The 16,234-nt window shown below is 45.2% G+C and overlaps 1 protein-coding gene across 1 annotated transcript in view; it reads left to right on the top strand.

Moving 5' to 3' along the window:
* The window catches only part of LOC147458558 (uncharacterized), a 55,809-nt gene extending 41,098 nt beyond the window's left edge, over nucleotides 1-14,711 (top strand). Inside the window, exons 3-4 of the mRNA XM_086513213.1 lie at nucleotides 14,144-14,269; nucleotides 14,355-14,711. Coding sequence (XP_086369339.1) covers nucleotides 14,144-14,269; nucleotides 14,355-14,387 — 159 coding nt within the window. The 3' untranslated portion in view covers nucleotides 14,388-14,711. The remainder of the gene's footprint in view (nucleotides 1-14,143; nucleotides 14,270-14,354) is intronic.
* The last annotated feature ends 1,523 nt before the right edge of the window (nucleotides 14,712-16,234 follow it).

Here is a 16,234-nt window from a genome sequence, read left to right as displayed (position 1 = left end):
CACAAATGCTCACATATGCATGTTACAAGACAGAGAAACATAAAGCCGCCGATGAACACTCCTCCCGCATAACCTAACAGGTCCGGGCCGGGAGATATTCAACGACTCTCTCATCACTCCTCCCACATAACCTAAAAAGGTCCCGGCCGGGAGATATAGAGGCCTTTTACAACCAAACGCCCCCCAGACCGCAGCCTGCATTGTTTGGAGGTGCTGAGAGTAACCACTGCTCAGACTTCTTAATACTCCTCCCGCATAACCATCTAGGTTCGGGCCGGGAGTCACGACAACAATACTCCCCCCGTAAATAACCACAAGGGTCTGTGCCATGAGTAAAAAAAAAAACCCCACTTTTCAATCATTCAATACTCCCCCCGCAAATAACCACAAGGGTCCGGGCCATCAGTATGAACAAGCATTCTCAAACATAATTTCTCACTACTTTACTTGGGAGTAAAATCACCAATCATTGAAACTAGTATTAAAACCAGAGTGAAACAATTCAAATTGGCACCAAGACAGGTTCAAAGCAGATACCACCCATTTCAAACAAATGCCAAACAGGATCACCAAACAAGTTCTCAAACAGATTTCAAACTTAGAAAGCAATTTCGACATAAGTCGAGCTCGAAAAGTCGACTGACTTTCCATCCTGAAACCTGCACCAAAAAAATAGGGTTAGGTTCATTCCATAGGGTCGTAGCCAAGCACAACATGGTCCATCAGCTCTTGGACAAACAGTGTTTCTTTGGTGGCGATGGTAGTCCCAGATGGCAATCGCACTGGACCTCCAAGGTCAACTGCTCGTGAAGAGACATCTATTGGGAGATGTCGAGAAATTTCAAGATATAATCTGCTAGGGTTTCCATGGCAAGCATGTCAGGACCCTAAGATCACAGGGGCAGCTCTCTAAGGAGATTGGCTACGCCATTGCAACGAGCTAGTCCTTTACGTTCTTTACATTTAATGTAAAATGTATAATTAGGGTACAACGTAACTCTCACCTTGTTTTATAAGACTTTTTTTACCCAGCATTTTTCCTCAGAAAATTGACTTGAAAAGTTGATCCTACAATGAAATAGGCCTTGAGGCTTGCACCACTCTGCCAGAAGTTGCACTCCAAAGGAAGATGTCAGAAACCATATAACTTCGGGCAAAAATTTTCTTGAAAGCTTGCCAAGTCCTTGGAAGTGTGCGGCTTGGTAGCTATAGACATCTGCATGGTACTGTCTCTGAGAAAAACAGCAGCTCGTAACAAATCTTGGATCCTTCTCTTGCAAGTGATCTTAATGGCTTATGCCCTGTAAGACACGAGCAGTGAAGACGGGAGCGCGCCTGATGCGCGATGAAGTAAGGGTTTGCTCTGTCTGCTCTTTTGTGGGACGGGTATGCTTTCAGAAAAGCACACGCCTGATGCTCTGATACCAGTGTTACAAGACGTGCACCACCTGCAAGAGAAAAGAAGAGATTGAGCAGACTTTTAGCACTTGAATAACAATTGAACTGTGTGTGTGTGTGTGAGAGAGAGAGAGAGAGAGAGAGAGAGAGAGAGAGAGAGAGAGAGAGAGAGAGAGAGAGAGAGAGAGAGAGAGAGAGAGATGACACGTGACACGGAGTGGCGGAATTCCACCCCAGAGAGTATTGGCCCCAAACCTTGGCGCCCCTTTCAATATTTCTTTATATTGCATCAACACAATACAAGCCGGTACTCCAAACTCTGCACCTTCTCCAGGAAGCATGCCAGAGAATTAGCCCTAACCTCATATTTAAAGGCCCTTGGCCTAAAAAGCAATTACAGTGAAAAGCCTTCAAACTCAAAAGCATCTTGTCCAAAAGCAAAGCCAAAAAGGTGCCAACGCAATTTTCGGAAATCGGTACAGTTCTGCCAAGTCAGCACCGCTAGCGTGAAAAGCGAAAATCCGTACAGTTCTGCCACATCATCAGCCAATGTGATTTTCAGAAATTTGCCACGTCATCAGCCTGCTTCGCAAGTTCTTGTGTGTGTGTGTGTGTGAGTCCTGCTTTATTTCCTTTATGTCACTTGGGGCCCCATTGGACGGGGTCCCCATAAGTTGGTAGGACTTCTTCTTTTGTTACTTGTTTTTCTTAGGGTTTAGGTCCCTCGGCCGGCATCTGCAAGTTGGCCCCCTTCTCTAGGGCTTTGACACGTCAGTAATTTGTGACACAAGTGGAGTGGTTTTGTTGCGACTTACTAAAAGAGATTCGGCGGTTTGTTCGAAGAAAAAATCCAAGAGCATTTAGAAGCTCATGCGACATGCAAAGGACCGATTTTCCATGCGTTCAGCCTCATTGACTTATCTAACGGACAAGCCAATGTCCAAGTCAACGGGAAAGGAGTCTTCCAAGGAAAAAATGAAGGGCAAGGAGTAGAAGAAGAAATCTACATGGCCCAAATTGACAGAAGAGCAGCGTGTTGAGTACTTCAACGAGGGCAAGTGTTATTGCTTTAGTGAACAGGGACATGTCTTCTCAAAATGTCCAAAGAAAGAACCAAGGAAACCAATCGATAGTTTATCAGAGAGTTCCAAAGACTCAAAATGATGTGCGTGTGGACAGGGAGCTAGAGGGTTTTTAAATCCCTAACCACGTACTAACTTGCAGAAGGTGGTTGAGAGGCCCAAACCCTAATAAAAGCAAGGCGCCAAAACTGATGACGTGACAGATGCGTTAAACGCGGGACAACAACTGACGTGGTCCATGCCCGGAAAAGGGGGAGATTTGCTAACGTGGCTGAGTATGGATAACTAGGGTTTTTGGCGCCAGTTTTGGTTATACTTTTAGAGCCAGAAGCTTTTGGGACTCTGCTTTAAGCAAGTCTTGTTTAGTTTTTAAGAGCCCTTGGGGCCACTCTCTCGCAGAGCATCTGGACGCAGAGTTGAGGAGAGTTGCATCCTTGGGAGTTGTGCGATGCGATTGAGCAATAAAGAAAGAAATACCAAAAGGGGTGCCAGTCTTTGGGGCTAGTGCATTTGGAAGCGGAACTGCGCCGCTTCGTGTCGACTCTCTCTCTCTCTCTATTTAAGTTCAGTTATTTGTAGTTTTTGCTCATGTGTTGCTATTGACTTCTCGCTTCTCTTCTCATTCCGAGTTTACCGGTGGTGTGATTCTCTATAAGTCTCGAGTTTCATGAGATTCGGGCTTTGCTATTCATTTTTAGAGGAAGCAGTTTTACTCCACGTTGTCTCAGATTTCTTTCTGGTGGTACTTATTCTCTTTCCCAAGGATTGAGCGGGAGTGGGACTTCCTATCTTAGGGGGAGTTCTTAGCTTTAGCTCTTGAGGTTTCATTGTCAGTGTTTGCTCTATTCCGACGTGGTGGAGTCACTTGCTACCTCAGAGCATACTTTTGAGGATACTTCTCTTTCAAAGGGGACTTCCAGGTTATTATCTTCAATCGACTACCGGTGCTCCATTCAACGGAGTACCACACATGGTGTCTTTCAATCCTAGGTTTCCGTTGCCCATTTCTTGCGGTTTTGGATGGTGTGCTTGAGCCCACAATGCATGTATTATCTTGGCGGATGTTTTCCCTTAGCCATTTCGGTGGTTGCCCCGTCTTTCAGATTTGTGGTGTGACGGTTGCTCTTCACAGTGCACCCGAGTAGTAGTTCCTATGCCTCGTCTTCTAGATTGATCCCTGGAGACTGTACCATACAGGACACACCTACTTCCCGTATCCTTAGACCGACACGTTCTCTTTTGTCAGGTGGATAGTGGTCCTTCTCGGACTAAGAACCAATTACAATTAGCCATGGCATTCTTCAAAGAGGGGAGACAATCTTCTTGCTTCTCCCAAATTTGGTTCCAGGTTCCACAAGTATATCATTATTATCATTTTTCCTTTGGATACATTGCTGATCCAGTTACACAGGCAGAGACTGTTGGAGAGTTATGACAGTTATCCATGGTTTGAATGTTCTCCCTTCAGAGGGGGATATGGAGCCATCTTGGGAGTCGGTTCCGCGGACTACTTCCTTTCAGTTCTTATGGTTCCATGTGCAACAGATAGGATTGACAGTCTATTTGGTTGCTGTCTACAACACCCTGTTCTTCTCTTGCAGAGCTTGGGAGCAGGATCTTCCTTTGGTCTTGCCGTGTTAGCTGCAGTCTCAGTATTGATGTGTGTTTCCATTCTGCTGGATGTTTGTTCCCGATTCACTCTGAGACGGATCAGTTACAGTTTCACTCTTAGTTCCGATGAAGTTCCTTTAGATATAGTTTGCAGATCATCATTCTATATGGTGGTTGGTGCAGTTCTTTGGTTCCTCATCATCGGACATATAGTTCCATAATAGCCTCGGATTGTTCCCTTCCTTGGACTTCCGTAGCAGCTTGGAGTTTCTGGCATGTGGTATATGACCGGAGGTACATATTTCCGACTCTTTCCTCGAGGGTGTGGAGTACTTTAGAGTTGGGAAATAATCCGGATACCATTCTTTTTTATGCCTTTTACCCTTAGTTCGGATGTAGACTCTTGGAGCGGTCAGCAACAGTACCTTCTGCAGATGCTGATTGTGCGACTTGTGAGTTGATTGGCTTGAGGAGATTCTTCATAGAGCTGGATTTACTTTCAGCAGAAAACATTATACTTCCCAGACGTCTTTCGGGAGTAGCGGTTGGATGGTATACTGGCCGGGCACTATTCAACCTTGGAGTTCTGTAGCAGATATCCTCGGCCACGAAACCCTCTCTTTACAGTTGCAGATTGCTCACTCCAGCTCCTTGGATCCATTTCTCGTCCAGGATCTGAGAGGGGGTGTTAAGAGTTCATATTCCCGTCCGTTGGTAGCTCCGATATCTCCCAGGAGCAGATTAGGGAGTGGGGGTTGTTTTGCCTCGGCCACGAAACCCTCTCTTTACAGTTGCAGATTGCTCACTCCAGCTCCTTGGATCCGTTTCTCGTCCAGGATCTGAGAGGGGGTGTTAAGAGTTCATATTCCCGTCCGTTGGTAGCTCCGATATCTCCCAGGAGCAGATTAGGGAGTGGGGGTTGTTTTGTGGCTGTGCCCGCCTAGTGTGAGGTTTTTCACTCATGTCGGGTCATGTCTAGCCATGCCTAGCTCGGGCTTTGGCTCAGTTCCATGCCCTAGGTATTTTCCCCCCTTGAGCCTATGGACATCTGGTTAGTGGCTGATTTGCGGGACAGAAACTTTCGTGGTTGGTGTGGTGATTTCCTCGTGTTCCTCAACGCTTCAAAGAAAAGAAGCGCTCGAAAAGAATAATAAAAAGTGAAAGAATTTGGAATCTTTTTTTTTCCTTATTTTCTGCTTTATTTTAGCATATTAAAGCAATTCAAATAGTCTGACAGTGCTTTGCCTATTCGTTTTTGGCTGGCATTTAGGAAGTTTTATGTTATAAGCTGGTGCCACTTTCCACCCTTCCCATATTTATTATAGTTGTGGGGCTCGAGGAGTGGGTCGGGCAGGCTGAGGTCAGCCTTATATAGGCAGCCAGGGGGGGATCACTTTCTAGCAGTGCAGATCAGCCCCAGTGAGGGGCGCCCTCTCCTGGGCACCCCAGGGGGCAGCGTGGCGTTTTTTACACATGCTGGCAGGCTGGCATTTTCCCTACAGATCAGCCAGCGTTTACGCATGGATCAGCCAGCGTTTGTCATGCACAGCAGTTCACAGCCCTGCAGGGCGCCCAAGGGTGCATCCCTTGCTGCCGTTTTTGGCCACCAGTGGTAGGAGATGGAGCAGCGTTTCTCATCAGCCCCCTTGCCTTGGCATTTTTCTCAGGCTTGCTCCTAGCGTTTTCTGCTGGACAGCCATGGAGGAGATCAGTGGCAGCCAGAGGTACCACTCGCAGGGGCTCCTTCTCTAGGGACTGGGGCAGCAGGTTCTCCCCTTTCATTTCTTCCCCTCAGGGCAGCCCACTTGATGAGCATAGCAGTCAGATGCGGAGGAGAGCAGAGATTCCTATTTCTTTTAGAGGGCAGCCACACCGGCAGCCTAGAGTCTGTCTGTCTCTTTCTCCAGTTCTTCCTTTGCCAGGAGGTGGATCCATGTCGGGGAGTCCAGCCCATGCTATGGCTGTGTTAGTGGTCTCGGGTGCGGGAGCAGTTGGCAGTGTCAGTAGCAGTCGCAGTTGTGTGTGTCCTCGGGTCTATCCATTGGCATGTCAGTTCTATGCCGGTCATACAAGTGACCACCCTTGGTCACTTGTATGAGCAGATTGTTATCAGCATGGAGAGCCTTTCCCAGATCTCTCTCTCTCTCTCTCTCTCTCTCTCTCTCTCTCTCTCTCTCTCTCTCTCTCTCATTCTCAGATGTCCTGTCTCATTCTACCTACGTGATATCTCTTCTCCACAGGTGTGCCTTTGTTTATGTGTTTGACATTGCAGGTGTTCTAGATCGGAGTCGAGATACCCACCGGATCACGAGCCAGGTCTTGTCTTTCATTGCATCTTCCGCTGCCACCTTTGACACTTGATATTTCTTTACATTGCTTAAACTCAGTACAATGCCGGTACTCTATTCTCTGCACCCTCACCCGGAAGAGTGCGAGAGTAAGAGCCCTCTACACATATTTAAAGGACCTAAGCAGTTACATGAAAAGCATCTGGCCTCAAAAGCTGCCAGCGTGTTTTGCTGAAATCCGTACAACTCCCACGCCATCAACGTAAAACGTGGGCGTCCATACAGCTGCCACGTCAGCAGGTCAGCGCAAATTGTGGCAGTCCGTACAAATCTACCACATCAACAGTCATCCACGCAAGTGTGTGTGTGTGTGTGTGTGTGTGTGTGTTGGTCCCGCTTTACTTTAATGGCTTTAGGTCCCCTCGGTCCCATCGGATGGGGTCGCGTGAGTTGGGGGAAACTCGTCTTTAAAAATAGGCCACTCGGCAAGACTTTGCAAGTTGGTAAAACTTCTTCTGTTGCTTTTGCTTTCGCTTGTTCTAGGGTTTAGGCCCCTCTGTCGAGATCTACAGGTTGGCTCCATTCTTTAGTGGCTTGACACGTCAGCAGTTTGTGACATGGTCCCCATGTGAGAGGAACCCCTTTCTGTGTCAAAGCATGTAGAGGAGAAGCAATCTCACATATTTTCGAATGAACCGCCGAGAGTAAGAGCACAAACCCAAAAAGCTCGAACCTCATGAACATTCTTCAAATCTGGCCAATCTCTGATGGTTTCAACCTAGGGCGGGTCCATTTTGACACCCTCAGCAGAGACGATGTGTCCCAAAAAGTGGATCTCTGGTAAGAAAAACTCACTCTTCTTCCAATTCACCACCAACCGATGTTGCGTAATCTGGCCAATCTATGATGGTTTCAACCTAGGGCGGGTCCATTTTGACACCCTCAGCAGAGACGATGTGTCCCAAAAAGTGGATCTCTGGTAAGAAAAACTCACTCTTCTTCCAATTCACCACCAACCGATGTTGCGTCAGTGCCTAGAAAACTTGTAACAGGTGGTGTCAATTCTCTGCCTCATTCTTGGAGAATATGAGGATATCGTCGAAAAAGGTGCCCACAAATGACCTATACTCTTGAAAAATCCTGTCCATCATACCGTTGAACTTTGCAAGAGCATTTGTGAGACCAAAAGGCATCACCAAATACTCGTACAATCCAAAGGACCTCTTGAATGGGGTCTTATATACATCTCCAAGAGTGATCCTGATCTGATGATAGCCTCTTTTTAGGTCGATTCTACTGAAACAAGTAGAACCCTGTAATTTGTCGAGTATATCATTGATCGTGAGTATTGGAAATGAAACCGGCCCGTAGGGCGGTAGCATTTGGCTTTCACCTGAAACTTTACTTTAGACTTTAGGACACTGAGAAACTTTGCAAATAAAAACCTGTTGCTTGAATTAACACTTCAAAAGAACACGGCTTGGAAGCTAGAGCACTCCAAGCAGACAACGACACCCTGTAGGCCCCAAAGACTGGCGCCCCTATCGATATTTCTTTATTCTTATTGCAAATAAATGATCCGAACGCTTTCACCTAACTCTCACCAATCTGTCCAAACCTGTCCATGGCTGTAATTGCAGGTTTTTGACCCAATTTTACCAGCATAACGGTGCAAAATTCTATGTAGGTCAATAGTACAAGTCAAGGACACTTTCCCTTGTGGTTTGGAAGCTTTCCAGTGAGTTGTAGGTCAATTTTAGCGTGCTGTAATTCCTTGTTTTGTCATTGTCAGGTGCCGAAAGCCCTGTTTACGCATCCCAAGGCTTTCCCGAGGCTCCCATGGCATTGCCCTGCAGTTTAGGTGCGAAACCCTATGTAATTCTTTGTTTTGGATTGTTTTCGGCAGAGCGAGCACGCAATGGGACAGTTCCCCTTTGATATGGACGAGTTTACACGTGAGAAAACTCTTCGTTTAGCAATCCCTCACGATGGAACTGTGCGTACCTGTGGGGGATTAGCAATTAGCTAATCCGGTTCTTGCACAGAAGGCTCTTGCCTTGGCAAACGCGCATAGGGTCTATCTTGCTGAAAATTGCAGCACCCTCTAAATGGTCAAGAATATCATTAATCTTTGGGATAGGAAAGCTGTTCTTGATGGTATTCTTATTCAACGCACGGTAGTCAATACACATGCGCCAAGAGCCATCCATCTTCTGTACTAGGAGCACTGGGGAGCAAAAAGGTGAAGAACTAGGCTGAATCAACCCCTTCTCTAGAAGCTCCTCTACTTGGCCCATAATCTCTTTCTTTTGGGCCGCACTAACCCTGTAGGGAGGTCTGTTTGGTGGACTACACCCTGGCACCAAATCTATCGCATGGTCCTCAGGCCTCTCTGGTGGCAATTGCGACGGTAATGAATCAGAGAAACAGTCACTAAACTCTTGCAAAAATATTGACCTTTCTTTATCTAACACAAATAAATTTGACTGACAATTATCTGAAACATCACGTGCAAAAATCAAGTACGTAGAAAGATGATTTTGAATTACAGAAGTGATAGTTGAAGCAGATACAATAGGGACAGACTCTCCTCTAGCTTTACATCCAAAACATGAGTTTTGCCCCTATGTTGAAGGGTGATCTTTTTGTCGAAGACATCCAGCACGCCATGTATTTGGAAATCCACGGAATTCCCAATAGCACATCGCACCCTTCCAATGGCATGATATAAAACTCTTTGTGTCCACATATGAATGCAGATGTAGCTTTCCAATAATGGGTTCAGCTCTGATGCCCAGCTTCATAGCCAACTCTGGTGAGATAAAAGTTTGCTTTTGGCACCTCGATCAAAAAAGATAAGTGTTGTCTGGTCTCTGACTTTACCCCACGTTGTGCATAACTCACTGGCATGTGTACTAGGCCTGTCACCCACCATGCGTGGCACTACACCTCCTATGGGCTTGGGCTTCTTTCCTTTCATGTGCTCTTTATCATCCGAATCAACTGGTCTTCCTCTTTGTGGACAATCTGTAGCAAAGTGCTCGCATATAAAGCTCCAGAAGTCTCGGCTGAATCCTTGCCTTTGTTTGCCTTTTCTGGCCCTTGGGAAGCTTTAGGAGCCACTTTTGCAAAAGGCTTCTTCGCTGAATTTTTCTTGGGCTGGCCCCCTTTCACGTTGCCCTGGAATCCACTGTCTTCCCCCTTCAACAAGTCGTTTCTAGTGTTGGCAACCTCCATGAGCTGGGTAAGGGTGGCCACTTTGTTCTTTGTGCAATAGTTTCTGAGCCCTTTAGACAACCCACAACAATACTTCTCTATCTGCTCTGTCAATGGCATGAACTTGTAGGAAGTTATTGAGAGCAACACTTTGGTGAATTTCTTGTTGTACTCCTGTAGGCTCTTGCAAGTAGCCGCAGTGTGTTGGTGCCAATCTGTCATGACATCGGCTTCAAATTCGTTTGACAGCCACGTAGATGCAAACATTTGCTTGAAGTATACCCATGCGGCGGGTGCCTGTCCTTGCATCAACAGCGTCGTCCACCATGAATGCGCATTTTCTTTCAAAAAGGTGGCAGCTTTCCTGACCTTAGAAGCCTCTGTAAAATTCCCCCCTGTATAAGCTGTATCAAACTGTGCTTTGAAAAAGGAGTGAAATTCAGCTTTCTCTTGAAAGATTTGGGTACAGCTGAACATATTTTGAGTATGCGCATTGCAAGGGATCGAAAGAAGCGTCTTTTATTCCTTTCTCAAGACAAGTACATCAAGAAAGTGCTTGAGAGATTTAGTATAGTTGATGCTAAGCCTCACTGTAGTATGTATTGTTACCACGAGCCACAAAGCTTAGCAAGCATGATTGCCCAAAAGATGATGCAGTTGTCCATGCTATGAAAGGTATTCCTTATGCATCAGCGTGTGGTTCTTTGATGTATGCAATGGTTGCTACATGACCGGATATTGCTTACACAGTGGAAGTTGTTAGTAGGTTTATGTCTAACCCTGGAAAACCACATTGGGAGGCAGTGAAGAGCATTTTCAAGTACTTGAAAGGTACACAAGACACATGCATATGTTATGGAAAGGGTACATTGTTAGTGCGGGGATTTTGTGGTTCGGACATGGTAGGTGATCTTGACACTCGGAAATCTACAAGTGGTTATGTTTTTACATTGGCTGGTGGAGCTATTTCTTGGTGTTCAAGATTGCAAAAGATTGTTGCATTGAGCACTACATAGGCTGAATATATTTTAGTCACAGAGGCTTCAAAAGAAGCCATTTGGCTTGGCCGTCTTGTGAGGACTTTTGGTCTTCCAGCTCATGCTCCAGTGCTTGGTAGTGATAGTCAGAGTGCTGTATGCCTGGCTAAGAATGCCATGTTCCATGCTCGTACCAAACACATTGATGTGCAGTACCATTTTATATGCCAGGTACTGGATGATGGCCTTGTCACAGTGACAAAGGTCAAAACACAGGATAGCCTCGCAGATGTTCTCACTAAGTGTCTTGCAAAGACACGAGGTAGGCATTGCTTACACTTAGTGGGAGTTACTTAAAGGTACCACATCGGGGTCTAAAGGCCCTCGGGCCACCCTTGTACACTTGTTATTATTCTTTGGGTGTGAACCACCCTTAGGGTCACTTAAGTGTGTACCCTAAAACTAATAAAATATAACATTGTAAAGTGTGCCAACAGCACATGACCTATGAGATACGTGGGCGTTTTCATTGCCTCTTTAAAGAAGGCTTTGGACCTCTAGATAGAATCATGCAATACCAAGATCAAAGATGCTTAGGCTTGTACCTACTGGAACTACATCGGCACAAGGATAATCTAATGAGAAGACAAAGAGCACTACAGCCTCAGAGGCAGATCACAGATTTCTTCGGATCGAGAGAAGCAGGAGTGGAAGGGGAAGCAAGAGGCCAGCAGCCAACACAAAGGAGTACCCACATTCACACCAAAGGCACCCTAATTGACAGAGCGATTGAGCTTAGGAAATCGAGACGACCACGACCAAGATGCAGAAGCACACTTCACCTGAGGAGACTACAACAAAGGATTAGAAGCATTCTAGCCAGACACCCAGAATGCTCCTAAGAAGTTTATTTAATACTTTGTATTTAGTTTTTTTCACATTTACTTTCACACTTTTCACACTTAGTACTTTAGTACTAAGGTACCCAGACATTGTAACAGATTCACCACTTTTGTATCAGTTTGGTCTCATAGGTCATTCTGGCCTTTTGAAGACGTTAATATAACATTTCATTTCATTTCACGCTCGTCGACTGTAGAAAAATGCATCACTACCGTCTCGTGCTGCTGACGCTCCCATCACTTATAAAATTGGATGTTCTTCCATTTTGGGCTTCTCGGCTTGGTTTTGCTCTTTCAGTAGGGCTCTGACCCCTTTCTGTCCGGAGTCTACCCTTTAGGTCATGCCACGTCATCACTTTGTGATATGACACTATTGTTAGATAGCAGAATATGGAGTCTCCTCGATTCACCGAGGTGTTTTACTACTTTGTGGCCTTTGCATCACCTCCAAACGTTCAATTATCCATGTGGCTGCCAGCTCATTTTTATGCTGAAGGCCCATGGAGATCTCCTTACACTTCATTGAGGGATGAGCCTTTATGTGCAGACGTCTTCTCCATGCAATATTCTTCTACACTTCATTGAGGGATGAGCCTTTATGTGCAGACGTTGTCTCCATGCAATATTCTTCTACACTTCATTGAGGGATGAGCCTTTATGTGCAGACGTTGTCTCCATGCAATATTCTTCTACATGGGGCCTGCCATTTTTAGGTCTAGAGAGAGCACCTATGATCAGATACAGGTTGCAGACCTTGCATGATATTCCTCGGACAAAGATCACAGTTTATGATGCTTTATAGGAGCAAACGCTGGTGGAGGGCCAAGGCCAGAGATTTCATAGACTATGGACAATTCTCACATATGTATGAGAGCCAAATTAGTAATGCCTTGGCTAGTATGGTCAGAGAGTTCTACATCTTGGCACCTTTCCTTAATCATTATAGTAGAGGATGATCGGATTCCTCGGACCTTCCATATCTTTTATAGTCGGCTCTATAGATGTGCATCCTATCTTTGTGTACGACATAGAGATTTGATGGGTTGGCTGCTGATGATTTTTGAGGCACAACATGCGGGCTTTTCAGTCGCATGGAGCTTATGAGCTGCTACAGGATGGCTCTTTACAGCATATACTTGAGATCATTTTTGGTATTTGGCATTGGACTACACGGTATCGCTCACCTCAAGAGATGGACCTAACTTTTGGCAGATTTGTGTAGGCTTCACGCAGCCAGTGGCTTCTACACCATTTTTGATGATTGATTGTATCTTGTTAGTGATGTATCCTGTGGTCGTATGGGTGTTTTATCTTTATGTCATCGTATATTTTCCCATGTTGACCAACGGTCGAATTTTAAGTGATGGAAAGGGTACCCCCCCAACCAAAAAAAAAAAAAAACCCAAACAAAAAAACAGTGCGTTTCCTTTTTTCCTTTGAGGTTCAAGAGGAGGGGCGGCTCTTTTGCATACAGTGTGAGTCTTTCTTGGTCTTAGAGTGCATCTTTCAGGGGATTTGGGTGCTTGTAGCGGCAGAGGGTCGGTGGAATCTAGATCCGGCTCCTGAGGAGGCAGTTAAGGAGGTTGCAGCCGGCCTCTAGCATGGGAGTCTTCCTTGGTCTTAGTCCTTAGAGTGCACCTCGGTGAATTTAGACCCAGCTTTTGAGGGGTCAGAGGAGTGGGCTTTTGGTGTATGGCCTTACTACTGCACGACATGGCCATTAGATATTGATGTCCAGGTGGGAGGCCACTCTTACTGTCGTGGAGCACTGGTGATGACAGGGCATTGCTTCTATCTGAATTCTGGTTACGATTCTGCTAGCCGAATCATAGAAACAGGGGACCCGGGGACGTGGCCGTTTCCGGCGAGGACGGAACGGGGGATGCAGGACGAGACGGGGGGACAGGACGGCACAGCACTGGCATCCCTCACCTGGTGTGCAGAGGGGACGCGTCCCGGGATGCGGGTCCCTGGTGACACATGCGGGCAGGACGCGAACAAGGGACCCTACACCTTTCTCTAGGCTCTTTAGACTTGAATTTTGAGTCTTGAGCCATATTTGTACTTTAACAGGAGGAAGAAAGGCAGGTTCTGGAGCTGAAGGATGTGGAGACATCAACTCTCAGATCTCCCTCGGAGCCCGTGCTTTGAGAAGCTTCCTGAATTGGTCTCCACAATGCAAAGCCAACAGTTGCAGAAGACAAAAAAATGCACAATCTCCCAGCCAATTAGTGGTGAGGACGAGGAGCCTTGAAAACTCTTGATTGGGCAAGAATTGCCCGTTTTTCCCCTTCTTCAGACTGTCTGGTTGCCATTACTTTGTTTTGAATTTGAGGGTTAGTAAGGGTAACCATGACATCATGCCTAGGCACTTTACGAGCATTTGACAGAGCCTAGCTGCTGCAACAATGAAAAGAGGGGAAAAGCTTAGTGAGGTATCAATTCTGATTTGTTACTCCAATTTTAGAAAGCCTAGCAGCAAGGATGAGAAAAAAGGGGAAAAAAAAGTTAGTGTCAATTTTGAGCTCTTTTCATATGTCTATATGCGCTTAAGTTTCTAGACCCTGTTGTGAATTTGATTAGGGTTATGAGATTGCTGGAGTGTGCTGCTGTTCAAAAAGTGTGAAAGAGAAGCTTTTGATTCTTCTTTCTATTTTTTGACCAAATAGATAATAGAAGGGGAGACTCGCTATGATTATGCTTGGCACTACAAAATACCATATCCACGCCTCCATAACTTTGCGACCGGCACCTTGGTTGAAAAGCCAAGTAGAATCACAGGGCCTGTTTATGAGGTATAAGTCATTTCCATCTTTTTGCAAGGTATCTCATCAAGAGAAGCATGGTTTTTTGGCTTTTACAAGCTTTCAATTTGATCAGGTACCAGAGGGGGTCTCATGGCATGGAGCTTAAAGAGAATGAAGATATATGCCATTGTGGTCTTGGAAGAAACTTATAAAAGCAGGCATTGTGGAAGAGCCAGTACATGAGGAGCCGAGGATCTTTACACACAAAATTTCGAGATGGTGAAGTTTTTGATCTTGTGTGTATCAGGGAGTCTTCTGTTCCTCCGTGGTTATTTGGAGTCCATTCTACAGCATAGCAGCCCATGTATACACATTTGGTTTTTATTTAGGCAGACAAGGTTATGATATTGAGACTTTGAAGAGATGCATGATTAAATTACTGGGCAGCAGCAGGTTTTTTTAAAGGAAAAAAAAATTCTTTCATTCATAATATCTCATTGTTGAATTCGGCAAAATAGCATATGCTAGGAAGCTTCACTGTTTGAGGGGTGGAACCATAACCCGTTAAATAAATGCAACTAGTACAAAGGTGAGATATATTTTATAATTCAAATTAGAGAATGATCAAAGCCAACCGTTTACTAGTTTATGTAAAGTGCTGTTTGAACCTCGCTGTTTTCCATGTAAATGTGGCGTTGGAGGTAGAAATAATTCTTGTGAAGATGAATGACATAAATTTCTCTTCCAACCTGGATATGGATATAGGCGATAAAACATAACTCCAGGTGAAGTTGCCTTGAATCTCTGTAAAAGAGATGGAAAGTGTAACCTTGTGTGAATATGGATGCTTTAAATTCAATCCTTCTTTTCATTGTTTGTGTGATTGCACTGTAGGCAAAGGAGTGATTGTTAGAGAGAGAGAGAGAGAGAGAGAGAGAGAGAGAGAGAGATTTCTACCAAGAAAATTTCCTTCTATTGAGTAGGATTAAGAAAAGAAAAAAAAGTACTCGACAAATTTGTCAAACAAGGTGAGGCATATGGTAGTTTGCATCTTGCACTCGATGATTGTGGGTTGCCTTTCATAATTAGCACGGTAAATCGCTGAAAAGTTTGGGCGAGAACGTATGTAGATATGGACATGTGAATGTGCAACTTCTTGTTTCTGTCATTCTTTTCTCCTACCACGAGACATCCTTTGCTCCTAGCACGTTTCCCTCTTTTTCTTGGTGACCTTCAAGGTTATGGTGCTTCCTTCAAATAAGCCTTTTTTTAAATAGTAATTCCCACATTGGGGATTTTTTTTTTTTCGAGACACCAAAGGGCTTGCAGGGGGAGGTGCTTATCCCTTCCAAATATTAGCCATGTTACATGGTCGGGAAAGGGGCAAGGGTTGCGTACCATCGGGCAAGAGCCACGCGTAGTCATCACCATGGCCACCTAATTGATGCACCACGTGTTGGGAATGATAGAGAGAACTCGTAGCAACCATCTAGGAACCTCCTCCTTGGGTGACCCACCCGAGGAGGAGGATGCACTCAAGTATCCAAGGGCAAGAGCCCTAGCAACGTGAACACCAAGTGAGCACAAGGTGTCCCTCTAGAGTGTGACCCAACGGGGGATTTGAACCCACAACCCGTAGGTTGAGAGGCCAAAGCCTTACGGTTAGACCCAACTCTTAGGGGACATTATGTGGAATATTTGTAGTAACAAAAATAAGGAAAACATTTTTAGTTAGTGATTTCTTGCATTATGTGGGATATTTGTATCAAAAGAAACAAGAAAAATACAAAGTTAGCCCATGCAAAGTTGACCTGCCATGGGGATACAAGGACTCAAAAGTGTTTGGCTTTTACAAGGAGCAAGTAACCCATACACTTTAGACTTAATAGAATTGTAGGAAAGTCACTTCTTTTTCTTTTTGATCAAACTAGTATTGTTAGAGGGCCAGAGACATCAATAAGGTGGCTAAGAAGATCTATCTTCTGTCCCTAAGTGTCTTTGGTTATGATGTCG

This window comes from Adiantum capillus-veneris, chromosome 5, assembly GCF_014529385.1.
Source record: "Adiantum capillus-veneris isolate H3 chromosome 5, ASM1452938v2, whole genome shotgun sequence".
Taxonomy (NCBI): Eukaryota; Viridiplantae; Streptophyta; class Polypodiopsida; order Polypodiales; family Pteridaceae; genus Adiantum; species Adiantum capillus-veneris.
The sequence above is the reverse complement of the archived record's forward strand: the minus strand, read 5'-3'. Positions and strand labels throughout refer to the sequence as shown.